This window comes from Podarcis liolepis (genome assembly GCF_965112155.1).
Source record: "Podarcis liolepis genome assembly, chromosome: 1".
Classification (NCBI taxonomy): domain Eukaryota; kingdom Metazoa; phylum Chordata; class Lepidosauria; order Squamata; family Lacertidae; genus Podarcis; species Podarcis liolepis.
The window spans coordinates 4,337,534-4,350,800 of record NC_139554.1 but is presented as its reverse complement, the minus strand read 5'-3'; the positions used below and the strand labels follow the sequence as shown (position 1 = coordinate 4,350,800).

The 13,267-nt window shown below is 45.1% G+C and overlaps 1 protein-coding gene across 3 annotated transcripts; it reads right to left on the bottom strand.

Moving 5' to 3' along the window:
- Window positions 1-13: 13 nt before the first annotated feature.
- Window positions 14-12,650, bottom strand: GNPNAT1 (glucosamine-phosphate N-acetyltransferase 1). 3 transcript variants are annotated; one of them, XM_083516211.1, is made up of 6 exons: window positions 12,511-12,650; window positions 6,505-6,701; window positions 5,879-5,941; window positions 4,685-4,812; window positions 4,530-4,591; window positions 14-1,213 (listed from the first exon to the last, which is right to left on the bottom strand). In XM_083516211.1, exons 2-6 carry the CDS (start codon window positions 6,674-6,676, stop codon window positions 1,066-1,068), a joined length of 573 nt encoding a protein of 190 aa, XP_083372337.1. In that variant the 5' UTR covers window positions 6,677-6,701; window positions 12,511-12,650; the 3' UTR covers window positions 14-1,065. The 3 variants fall into 3 exon arrangements, with proteins under 3 accessions (XP_083372337.1, XP_083372338.1, XP_083372339.1); XM_083516212.1 differs by having other exon boundaries at window positions 12,247-12,571; XM_083516213.1 differs by lacking the exon at window positions 12,511-12,650 and adding an exon at window positions 12,209-12,233.
- Window positions 12,651-13,267: the final 617 nt, after the last annotated feature.

The window sequence follows — 13,267 nt, the reverse complement described above, 5'->3', positions numbered from 1 at the left end:
AGGAAGACCATAATTCAAAAGATTTTAACAGCCTTCATTTATTTATGTCTTAACAGTGCTTTTTAAAAAACCTGAATAAATAAACTTTAGTCACCCCCATTTAGAGTACCACAAAATGCATTAAATCCGCTTACAGTAGCCCTCAGTAATATTTTATAAAGCTATTTACTCGACTACAAAAATTTTCTGCAGTGCCCTTCATTTGCTTGTAATGCCCAAGACTGCCCCCTTCAAGCTGAAATGGTGGGAGGAAAGTTGTACCGTTATTGCCGGCTCATGGCAAGAAGTGCTACATGGCTTTATCTAAAGCCCCAAAGCATGGGGGAGCTTCTGAAATGTGGATTTGGGATCTGGAACATCATCTGAGTGGGTTAGCATGGCAGAAGGTTGCTTTTGCAAAGCATACATGTGATATAGCCCATGCTGGAAAAGACGACCCCTTGGCCCCCCCAGTCTTTTCACAGCTACAAGAGATAAGAATACAATATTTTAGAAATGCAGGTTCTCTGTGTAAGCAATAATTTTTACCAATTGTGACTGCTAGGGGACTAATAGAACCGCCCAGGCCACTGCTCGACAAATCAGTCATTTCAGGGCTCTTCTGGGGCCAATGAAGATCTGAGGCGTACTAACGTCAAGACCAGTGACAGCCTGGTACAGACCTTGCATTCCTCCTACCCACATGACTAAAAACCTGGCAAGTCAGTCCTGCCTCATTAACCACCACTGAATTGGCAACACAAAACAGCACAAGACTTAGAAAAATACAAGGCAAGAAAGGAATCGGTAAAAATATAACCTTTGGTTAAAAACCACCCCCACCTGGCAATAATCTTTCACATCCCAGCTAGCAAAAAGCATTAACAGTAGGAAATGGCTTCTAAAACGTTTCCTGTCAGCAAGGAAACCTAAATCAAAGTCTGCTGTACTGTATTTGTTGTCCCATCTCTGGAGGTGTTAATTTCATTTGCAGCCATTTGCTTTCCACAAAGAGAAAAGAGACAAAGAGAAAAGAGACAGTCCTCCACCAACGGTCCATTACATGAGATTACAGCTGGAAGTTCTTTAATTGAAGAATCTTTGATACATGTAGTTTTCTTCAGATACTGAATATCCAAATTTTTCATAGAAAGCAACATTTTTTGGATGACACTCGAGAGTGATTTTGTAGCAATTCAGTCTCTTACTTAGCAATGTGAGAGTTGACATCAATCTAGAAGAAGAGGGAGAAGAAGAGTTAATACAGTCTTATCTTGTATCGTGTTAGGTTCATGTTGCGTCTTTTCGGCTTGCGAACGCGGCAAACCCAGAAGTGGATACTTTTGGGTTTCGGCGCACGCGCACAGAAGCTTCCTGCATGCTTTGCGCATGCGTAGAAGCATTCTGTGCGCTTCGCACATACAGAAGGGCTCTATCGCGCTCCATGGTTGTGCAGAAGCGCCGCTCTAGTTGCAGACTTTTCAGGGTGCGAATGGCAGCCCGGAATGGATTATGTCCGCAACTAGAGGTACCACTGTACTCTGAAACAAACTATGGGTATACTCTTGCAAAAGGACGTCAAACTGCATGTACCAGGCAACTGTGAATCTACACATCAGCACTGCTGCCATCACCACCATGCCCAAATGGATAGTAGGAGCCACTTTACAGCAAAGGGAAAACAATAGGAAGCTCCCACTTTCCAACCCTAACCCTGAGTGGAAAGAGACAAGAATTTCAGAGGGAGAGAGTATACAGTAAGATGAGACAGATACCGTATTTTTCACTCCATAAGACGCACCTTTCCCCTCCCAAAAAGTAAGGGGAAATGTGTGTGCGTCTTATGGCGCGGAGGCAGGCGGGAAAAGCCCCCAAGAGCCACGTGCTCTTTAAAGGGTGCACGGCTCTTGGGGGCTTTTGCGGGATGTGGGGGAATTCCCTCACCTCGTAGAAAAGCCCCCAAGAGCCGCACTCCCTTTCACGAATCGTGTGGAGCATGTGTGTAGCTCTTGGGGGCTTCTCCCTCCTGGGGAAAGGCCTGCAACTGCCGCACACATGCTCCATGCGGCTCGTGAAAGGGAGCGCTGAGCAGAGCCTGGGATGCATATAGGCTCTGCTCAACGCTCCCTTTAAAAAAAAATCAAAATCTTGCATTCCCCCTCTAAAAACTAGGTGCGTCTTATGGAGCGAAAAATACGGTACATTATTGTGAATTAATAAGGGAAGTCCAAAAGGAGTATCTTAACTAGGGCAGGGGTTCTCAAACATTTTCTCCGGGCCACATGTTCAGAATAAAAATTAGCTTGTGTCACACCAATTTTTTTTAATCGATAAATACATTGGAAAACAAAAAGAAGCAACTCCTAGCAGTGCTTGGTTTATAACCCAGAACACAACTACTTTATAATATGATCATGGGACATCCAGGAAGTATAAAACAATGCAGCTACATAAGAACAGGAATAATTCCCAAAATATAATTATAAATGAGCCTCTTACATATGTACCTTAAGGATGTATACAGACCCAATAAGAGTTGTGAGCTTGCTTTTGCCAGGTAATCTCATTTGTATTAGGTCTAATTTGAGGCAAACAAACTCATCAGCACAAAGAAGCCTTTCTCTTTTCTGATGGTTCACATTTGTCAGGAGTTGAAAATCCCTGTTCACAACAAGATATCATGGGGAACTGTACAGGTGAAACTCGGTAAATTAGAATATTGTGGAAAAGTTCATTTATTTCAGTGATTCAACTTAAAAGGTGAAACTAATATGGGAGATAGACTCATGACATGAAAAGCAAGAAAATTAGAATATTAAACGAAATCAGCAAAACAAGGATTGCAAATAGAGCAATATTGGACCTATTCTAATTTTCCGAGATGGTTAATTTGGGGTTTTCATCAGCTGATCAGATGATCATCACAATTATAACAAATAAAGGCTTGACGTATCTCTCTTTGCATGTCATGAGTCTATCTCATATATTAAGTTTCACCTTTTAAGTTGAATTACTGAAATAAATGAACTTTTCCACGATATTCTCATTTTCCGAGTTTCACCTGTAGAAGAATGGCCGATGCTCTTGAAGATAGGTGTGAATACTGTTTCTGCTTGTATCCCCCCCTCATACTACACTAGACTGAAATGCTTAAAAGTTTATTTGATTGCCCTTGCATCTTCCTGCCACCCTTGCCTCCCTCTCCTGCCACACCCTTTGAGAACCACTGAACTAGGGAGACTTTCCTCTCGAAGGAGGTTTGAAGTGTATACCTTGGCAGGGTCCTGCAATCTGGTTACAGATTAAATGCCCAAAAGGCAAGCAAAGAACTATGCCAGTTGGAAAGAATAGAAGCGCAATGAGTCCAAACGGAGATGGGGTGGTGTTACCTTTTACATCCAAAGGAGATCAAGGGCTGTGTTTTAACCAAGTAACGTAATAAGGTAGGTTACAAATAAACTGGCTTCAGGTGAGACAGGTTTTGGGGTGTGTGCGTATGGATGTGAATTTGGAGCTTCTGGAGAGCTATCTGGTTAGTGTTACCAGGCTGCATGCTCAGCAATTAGAAGGTTCCCTGTTAAATCCTTGGCATCTCTTAAGAAACACCGGATAGCTGCTGTCATTTACTGTAGACAATACTGAACTGGACAGACCAAAGATCTGACTGTACAGTGGTACCTTGGGTTAAGTACTTAATTTGTTCCAGAGGTCCATACTTAACCTGAAACTGTTCTTAACCTGAAGCACCACTTTAGCTAATGGGGCCTCCTGCTGCTGCCGCTCCGCCAGAGCACAATTTCTGTTCTCATCCTGAAGCAAAGTTCTTAACCTGAAGCACTATTTCTGGGTTAGCAGAGTCTGTAACCTGAAGCGTATGTAACCCGAGGTACCACTGTATAAGACAGCTCTTTATGTTCCCATAAGCCCAACGCTCCCAGCTGCAGCTCCACACTTCTGGAAGTGCTTAAGAGACTCAAATCAGGGTGATGAAGCTGTGGCCCACCAGATCAACTCTGAGCATACGTGGTCTTCAGAAAGCCACTTGCCTCAACCTCACTCCTGGAATAGAGGGATAATACCGGCCCTGTATTACAGAATGGTTGTAAAGAATGAATATGACTAGTTTGGGATGCTTGAAAGGTGTTACATAAATATCAATTTATTGCTTTAGAAGAAGTTTAGCCTTGCAGAATGTGTGTTTGGGGGAGAGCGTCAGACACCACTGGTAACAAGCAAACAACAACACCCCTCTTGCAGTTTAAAAGGCCATAGCTTGCTTAATCCGCCAAAAGCCTGGGAGAAGAGGAAAGTTTTTGTCAGGCTTAAAAATATATAATGAAGGCGCCAGGTGAGCCTCCCTGGGAAGAGAATTCCACAAGTGGGGAGGCACCTCGGAAAAGGTCCGTTCTCATAGAGGAGGCACACAAAGAAAGGCCAGAATGATTGCAAGGACTGGCTTGGTTCATATGGCGAGAGGCGGTCCTTGCTCATTTGCTCACTTAGGTCTTGTGGGGCAAGTAAGCTACTGCAGACGATTAACAGCCACTTACAGTTTCCCAAGTTGTTTTCCTCTGCATTCTCCGCTTACAACAACGTCTTCTATTCTTCCCCTCTGTGAAGACAGGCAATACCACTTAGCCGCTGAGTACTAGAAAGTGCCAGAACTTATTCACAGCAACAGTTTTTCCCGCACTACCCAACATACCTTTGCACACGAGTGAGTAAACTTGTGCTCTATGACTAAAGTTGCAGTAGCCACAATCTCTCCTAGAATAGTATCTTCCACTACTGTAACGTAGTAGTCCCCAGAACTCTTCATGTGTTCGAATGTTTCTAGAAAATACAGGTAGGAGCATTCTTGGTAAGAGGATCTACATTCCCCTGGTATGGGGTTTTCCTATAGCTCTGCTCAGGTTTGCCTACCTAGATGATGATGATGATGATGATAATGATGATGATGATGATGATTACTAGCACTACATACATGGGGCGCGGGTGGCACTGTGGGTTAAACCACAGAGCCTAAGACTTGCTGATCAGAAGGTCAGTGGTTCGAATCCCTGCAACGGGGTGAGCTCCCGTTGCTGGGTCCCTGCTCCTGCCAACACAGCAGTTCGAAAGCACGTCAAAGTGCAAGTAGATAAATAGGTACCTCTCCAGCGGGAAGGTAAACGGCGTTTCCGTGCACTCCTCTGGTTTTGCCAGAAGCGGCTTAGTCATGCTGGCGACATGACCTGGAAGCTGTATGCCGGCTCCCTTGGCCAATAAAGTGAGATGAGCGCCACAACCCCAGAGTCGGCCACAACCGGACCTAATGGTCAGGGGTCCCTTTACCTTTACCTTACTACTACATACATACATACATACTTACTTACTAAATTTTTATACCACCCTTCATATGAAGATCCCAGGGCAGTTGACAACATAAAAATACAAAATGGGAACACAAAATACTTAATAAAACAAAAGCAAAACAATAACCTCCCCTCCCACAAAGACATTTAAAAGGCCCTAGAATGTTCAATCAGCCAAAGTTATAGTTATAACTTTGTTATAAGAAAGGCCTAGTTATAGAGAAACGATTTTGCCTGGCACCTAAAAACGATCTGCCAGAATATACTGCACCTAACCCTTGACAAGCAGGTGAATAGAATGTGAGGGTCTCTTACGGGAAAGGCAAGTGACGTGTAATTGTCGATGAAGTCAAATGTATAGGCTGCCCAATGACTGTGTCCCCCCCTGCTTTTTTTGCTACTTAAACCACTCCTCACACCCATGAACACATGATTTACCAACAAGGCATCTCTTTTAGAAGCCAAGCAAGGTCGGTGAGACAGCTGCACTGAAGCAAACCCCCTGTTCCCTTCATCCAAGCTGCAAAATACAACAAGGTACTCACTGATGAATTGCTCAGGGCTGACACTTCCTGTTTCAGTCAGTTGACCTAAAACTTTTAAAAAGCCTGCAAGAGAGAGAAAGAGTTTGCATAAATGTATTCTTCAAGGCAAGCACAAAACTCGATATTCAAGTAGAGATTCCACAAGTAGTGTCCACAATTCAGTGTCTGGAGTGATGTGGGAGACAAGAACCAAGAAGCCACTACAGTTCTTCAAGTGTAGTGAAATGGGCAAGATTTTTAGACAGCCCTTCAGCAAAGCTATCAGGGCAGCATAGAATAAAGTTAATAAAAACACCCCCAAAAATGGAAAATCACACACAAAATAGCAGAGGAGAGGAACCACACAAAACCTAGCAAAGCAGACAGTGCTTTCTACATTCAGAATTATTTTTCTTTGGCGATCACTTGTAGCCGAGTAAGATTGTCTTCCATAAACATGGAATTATTTTAAGCCCCTTCTATCCAAGACCTGCTCTTCTTGCAATGCATTTTCTACAAAACTATCCAGTGTAAAACTTAATATTTTGCTCTGGTTGTTGTCCTCAAATGCATTCCTGGGTTACGATGTGCATATGTAGCCTTTGAGTTCAAGTGGACTTAGGCATTCAGAGAAAAGTGAGCTGTACCTTTGTTGATGTCGGCAATGCAAAGTGGTCGCAAAACTAAACCACTGCCCGGTTCCACAGGAGAAATAGCAGGGGAAAACGTCACGGCATTCTGACTCCAGTCCAGTTCCTGAAGGAGGCGAGGGTCATACAATGGCGTGGTGTCAGGCTTTACTGTTGCCGCAGGCATCATGGCAGCTGAGACTGCAACTGGCGTACTGGAATTGAAAAACACAATGATTCACATTTGGAAATAGTTTAGCGTTTCTATGTTTCTTGCTCGTTTTAAGTTTATTTACTGCCTTTCTAACCCCATGCAGTTACTCAGTGTGGCTAACAGCTGTTGGCTGTTTCAGTCCTTAGACCAGCCTTAAATAGTGCCAAACTGACCTTCCTCTTGTCCTAAACTTTCCAGGCAGCCTATGCCTCTGCTCCTAATTTTGACTTGCCTTCTGTCCCAGTAAAAGATAAAGGGACCCCTGACCATTAGGTCCAGTCGTGACCGACTCTGGGGTTGCTGCGCTCATCTCTCTTTACTGGCCAAGGGAGCCGGCGTACAGCTTCTGGGTCATGTGGCCAGCATGACTATGCCGCTTCTGGCAAACCAGAGCAGCGCATGGAAATGCTGTTTACCTTCCCGCCGGAGCGGTACCTATTTATCTCCTTGCACTTTAACATGCTTTTGAACTGCTAGGTTTGCAGGAGCAGGGACCGAGCAACAGGAGCTCACCCCGTCGCGGGGATTCAAACCACCAACCTTCTGATCGGTAAGTCCTAGGCTTTGTGGTTTAACCCACAGTGCCAGTGCAAATACACAAATTTTTCCCCGGGTTAAGAAATGCTAGAAAAATGGCATCTAGAACACAGGAATAATTTAAACTATTCCTTTCAGGGGCCAAGAGAGATAAGAATTTGACAAGGGGCTGCTGTTGCTCCTCTTCCAAATATCTTTTAAACTAGCCATGTTCCTTACTTTAACTCACAGCTAAAACATAAAATCGTAATAATGCATGTGATTCAAAGATACCATCTAAAAATATTTGACACTTGTACCGAAACTTTCAGACGTTAAAATATACATTCCATATCAATGCCACCCTTCTGAAATGTAAGATAAATAAGAACATGATTGCATAGCAGCCTATTACCTTGATGTCTCTGATGCAACAAAAGGTTAACATTAAAGCAATATTTATTTTTTCATCAGACAGGTTCTTTGAACTAAAAAATACACCAGGATCTGGGGTTAAACAAACACCCCAAGCACAGAATATGAACTTTTAGATAACCGTGTTTGTGTTTGGAGGGCTTTCTTTTCTCAGGGGAACAAAATTACAAAACATTTTACAGAGCAAGGGCTACTATCATTCATACTGTAACTTGTGCAGACCACAAAATTACAAGACATTAGCATTATTCCAGCCAAGAGAGTGAGCTTTCTCTTATAGTCTGCCTAAAGCCAGTCATCTCTGCAAAGACTGAAAGTAGGTAGCCAATTTCATCCTTCCCCTTTTGTGTATCAGCAGGCAAGAGGGAAGGGTCTTGTACACACCAACGATCATTTTGCCACGCTAATGTTCATAAGCCAAAATGAGTGCCAGTAGAACTCACTGCACCAATTCTTGGCTACCCTTAACACGTGATCCAGACTAAAACTTCCATAATTGCTGACCACGCTGGCTGGGGCTGGTGGGACCTGCAGTTCAAAACATCTGGAGGGCAGCAGGTTGGGGATCTACAGAATGCAAAGTGTGAAGGCGAGGATTCAAAGGTCCCTTTCCCATGCTGTATAGCAGATGTAGGGAACCTGTGGTCCTGCAAGTGTTGTTGACTCCAACTCCCATCAGCCCCAGCCAGAATGGACAATGAAAGGGATGATGGGAGCTGGAGTCCAAAGGCACCTGATCACAGGTTCCCCCATCTTAATAATAATAATAATAATAATAATAATAATAATAATAATTATATTATATATATATATATATATATATATATATATATATATATATACACACACACACCCTGCCCTCCCCGGCCAGAGCCGGGCACAGGGCGGCTAACACCAATAAAATTACAATAAAACATAACAGGGGAAAACAAACAAACAAAAACCAGTTTATTAAAATAAGGGTTAAAATACAATTTAAAATGCAGCCTCATTTTAAAAGTAGCCCATAGATCAGAACCATAAGGGGAGGAAAACGTAAGGGTCAGACTGAGTCCAAACCCAAGGCCAGCGGAACAGCTCTGTCTTGCAGGCCTGCGGAAAGATGTCAAGTCCCGCAGGGCCCTGGTCTCTTGGGACAGAGCGTTCCACCAAGTCGGGGCCAGTGCTGAAAAGGCCCTGGCCCTAGTTGAGACCAATCTAAGCACCTCGCGACTTGGGACCTCCAAAATGTTGTCATTTGTGGACCTTAAGGTCCTCCATGGGGCATACCAGGAGAGGCGGTCCCGTAGGTACATGGGTCCTAGGCCGCATAGGGCTTGAAAGGTCAAAACCAGCACCTTAATCCTGACCCTGTACTCCAGCAGGAGCCAGTGCAGCTGGTAACATATAACAAGCCACTGGTGGAACCAGGAGTACTTTTTAAAAAATACTTTTTAAAAAAGCAACACCACCAATTTATAAACTGATTCACAGCCTGGAGTTATTAAGGCAGTACACAGTATGACAAAATAAGTTCATCTGTGTGATGTGTCATTGGAAGGGGGTGTCTGCTGTTCAGAGGAAGAGTCAAGAATTCCACTGGCCAAATCCAGACCTAAAGCAGCTCTCCGTGCCAGACCTCTTTCCTTGACGGCAACACCTCTGTTGCAAGGTATACGGATCCCTGTTCAACATACAGAAATAAGTTCTGCAGTTGAGCCAACTGTTAAGGGTAAAGAATGACATGAAGGCAATGTTTGCTATAATGTGAAGAAAGCAAACAAGGAAATAGCTGGCTACATTTTGCATCCGTGTACATTTGTAGAAAAGTGGGTGTGAATTCACAGTTATCCTTCTCGTCTGACTTGGCACACCATTCCTAAAGGAGCAATGCCATCCTGTCATTTGAGCTCAACTCTCTTTGGCTGACAGAATTACATTTTACTGGATATTTATTTCAGAAACGTAGATGTTCCACAGCTCTCACTAGCTGCCGGCATCTTCCCTTCTAACCCATTGCGGCGAAATGCTTAAAGAGCGCTGGAACAGGGTATGGGAGATCGAGAGTTCAAATCCCTACCCTGCCATGAAGCTCACTGCGTGACCTTGGGCCAGTCGCTGTCTCTTAGTTTAACTTTAGCCTACTTTGCAGGGTGGTTGTGACGATTAAACGGAAATGTGTGCGTCACCTTGTGCTCCTTGAAGGGAAGGTGGGATATAAATGTAATAATAATAATAATTATTATTATTATTTATACCCCGCCCTACCCAGCCAAGACCGACCGGGCTCAGAGCGGCTAACACCCGGTAAAAACAATTGATTGAAATACAACTTAAAAACAAGATTAAAATACGACATTAAAACATTAAAATGCAGCCTCATTTCAGTAGAAACTCAAATAAAAAACTTTTTGGGGAATGAAAACGTCAAATCTTCACCAAGGCCAACTATCCAGATGGTCCTACGTGGGCCAGAAAAAAGCCACGGAAATCCCCAAATAGAAGTTCCATCACAGGAGGAGAAAGGAAAAAGGAAAGAGGGGGAGGGAATCAAACTGACTCCAAGCCAAAGGCCAGGTGGAACAGAGTGTTCCACCAGGCCGGGGCCAGTGTTGAAAAGGCCCTGACTCTGGCTGAGGCTAATCTGACTTCCTTAGTGCCCGGGACCACTAGGGTGTTGCTATTTATGGACCTTGAGGTCCTCCGTGGGGCATACCGGGAGGAATATAATATAATATAATATAATATAATATAATATAATATAATATAATATAATATAATATAATATAATATAATATAATATAATATAATATAATATAATATAATATAATATAATATAATATAATATAATATAATATAATTATAATATAATATAATATAATATAATATAATATAATATAATATAATATGTGATGTCTGGCTGTTAACCTTAAAGTTGGTGGTATGAGTCCCCCCCAAGGACGGCTAAGGTCAGGATTCCTGCATTGCAGGGGGCTGGACTAGATGACCGTTGGGGTCCCTTCCAACTCTACAATTCTATGAATAACCCATAAGAACAAACCTAAGAAAAGCCGCCTTCTATTAGGCCAAAGATCTGCCTAGTCCAGCATCTCGTTCTCACGAGTGCCAAGCAGATGCCCCACTGAAAAGCCCACAAGCCGGACCGGGCTTCTTTCCCTGCCAGCTCTGACAACTGGGAGGCCAGACAGACGCTTTCTTCAATGCCCACAACAACCCTGTGAGGGAGGTGAGGCTGAGAGGCAGGGAATGGCCCAGGGAGAGCTTCATGGCCAAGGGAGCATCCGCACCCTGCTCTCCCATGTCCGAGTCTGAAAACTCTTAGCCACTCTCTCATATACAGATATATAGAAACACAGAGAGTATTTCAGAAGGACACTGACAAACTGGAACGTGTCCAGAGGAGGGCAACCAAAATGGTCAAAGGCCTGGAAACGATGCCTTATGAGGAACGGCTAAGGGAGCTGGGCATGTTTAGCCTGGAGAAGAGGAGGTTAAGGGGTGATATGATAGCCATGTTCAAATATATAAAAGGATGTCACATAGAGGAGGGAGAAAGGTTGTTTTCTGCTGCTCCAGAGAAGCGGACACGGAGCAATGGATCCAAACTACAAGAAAGAAGATTCCACCTAAACATTAGGAAGAACTTCCTGACAGTAAGAGCTGTTGGACAGTGGAATTTGCTGCCAAGGAGTGTGGTGGAGTCTCCTACTTTGGAGGTCTTTAAGCAGAGGCTTGACAACCATATGTCAGGAGTGCTCTGATGGTGTTTCCTGCTTGGCAGGGGGTTGGACTCGATGGCCCTTGGGGTCTCTTCCAACTCTATGATTCTATGATTCTTGAAGAAGTGTGCATCCACACAAAAGCTTATACTCAAAATAAACTTAGTTGGTCTCTAAGGTGCTACTGGGAATTTTTTTTAATTTTTTAATTTATTTCGGGAGAGTCTTCTAGCCATGGAACCTGGACCTGGGCATCAGCAAATCCAGCTCCACAGCAGATCGTACCTGAATCAGTTTATGCGCCCAATATGCATTTCTGCCACAGATCACTCGGGTGTAGCAAAAAGGAAGCTTCAGGGGAGCATCTTGCAAAAAAAACTGTGCAAAAATAAGAGGCAAGTGCTCACACAGCCCTGCCGCCCGGGGGCTGCGATCCCAGACTGGCACCTGCCATAGCTGTCAACTTTCAGATTTGAAAATAAGGGATTGACAGCCTCACCTGTCCCAGGGAGCCTTGAAAGTAAGGGATCCGCAGCCTCACCTGTCCCGGGGAGCCTCGAAAATAAGGGACCAGCAACCTCACCTGTCCTGGGGACCCTCGAAAGTAAGGGATCGGCAGCCTCACCTGTCCTGGAGACCCTCGAAAGTAAGGGATGAGCAGCCTCACCTGTCCTGGGGACCCTCGAAAGTATGGGATCGGCAGCCTCACCTGTCTCGGGGACAGTCTACAGGATAGCAGCGGGAAACGTCGCTGGAATAAGGGAATTTCCCGCAAAAAAAGGGAAGGTTGACAGGTATGGCACCTGCCATGCTACAAAGCACCCCCCCAAGAGCTTACCTGGGAGGCGCCGCCACACTTGCAACGGGGGGACCCACCTGGCAGGGTCCTTGCAATCCTTGAGGCAACTGGCAAGATTTTATCTCCCGCCCATAAGAAGCGAGAGGTTCCAAAGGGAAGAAGTCTTGGCTGGCCTGGAAGCCCCCTTCCACCTGGCGGACCGGCTAGCCTGCAGGCGCTCTGCCCATGCTCAGAGGCGCTCTCGTCCCTCTAGGTTCCATAGGGCTCTCCCCGTCTCCTGCCCCCCCCCGTGCATTTACTCCCCCCTCACCCACGCGCGCCCACGTCCCCCGCGCACTTACCCTCCGCGTGCACGCGCCGCGCTCTCCCGCCTTCTCTCCACCCCCCCCCCCCTCGCGAGACGCCGGCTGAGGGGAGAAGCGGCCAGGCGCCTCCCAGCGCGCAGGCGCAGGATCCCGGCGGCGGGCGTAGCTGTGACTGACGTGGCGGCTCGCCGGGAGGGGCGGGGCCCGGAGGCCGCGGAAAAGGAGCCAATCGGGAAAGGGCGCTCCTTGCCTAGCCCCGCCTTCTTTCTCACTCGCTCGCTCCATCTCCCTCCCGCAAGGGCCGAAGAATGCCAGGCTGGCCAGTGCGCATGCGCTCTGCCTCTCAAGGAAGGCAAGCGGGGCGGGCAAAATGAAATGCCGAACGCCCCGGGGCGCGCATGCGTACTGCTTTTCCATGGGTCAGCGTGGTCCCGTGCAAAAGCGCGTTATATTTAAACGTCGTTCTTGTTATCGTCGTTATTGCTGCTGCTGCTGTTGTTGTTGTTGTTACTATGTATCTTTTATTTATTTATTTTTTATTATCTTTATTGAATTAGAGAGAAAGTATGAATTAAACATTACATCCAAATATTTAAAAAGTTAAAGAAAAAATACAAAAAAGGTAATGTTATGTAGTGTAGTTTCACCCTGGGCCAACAGGGGGATACTGTATATAGTTTTCACTCAGGTCTGTAGATAGTTTTCACTCAGGTCCGCGGCAGTTATTTTAGGCGGGAACTCTGGGCTGTTGTGGTTACAATGTTGACAGCCGGCTGCCTATAAATACAGGCCG

Coding starts and splice junctions, on each gene's coding strand:
- GNPNAT1 (XM_083516211.1), bottom strand. CDS start 6,676: ATGATGCCTGCGGCAACAGTAAAGCCTGACACCACGCCATTGTATGAC. Junction 5,942..6,504: donor CATTGCCGACATCAACAAAG/GTACAGCTCACT, acceptor TCTCTCTTGCAG/GCTTTTTAAAAGTTTTAGGT. Junction 1,214..4,529: donor GGAAAACAACTTGGGAAACT/GTAAGTGGCTGT, acceptor CTCTTCTTCTAG/ATTGATGTCAACTCTCACAT.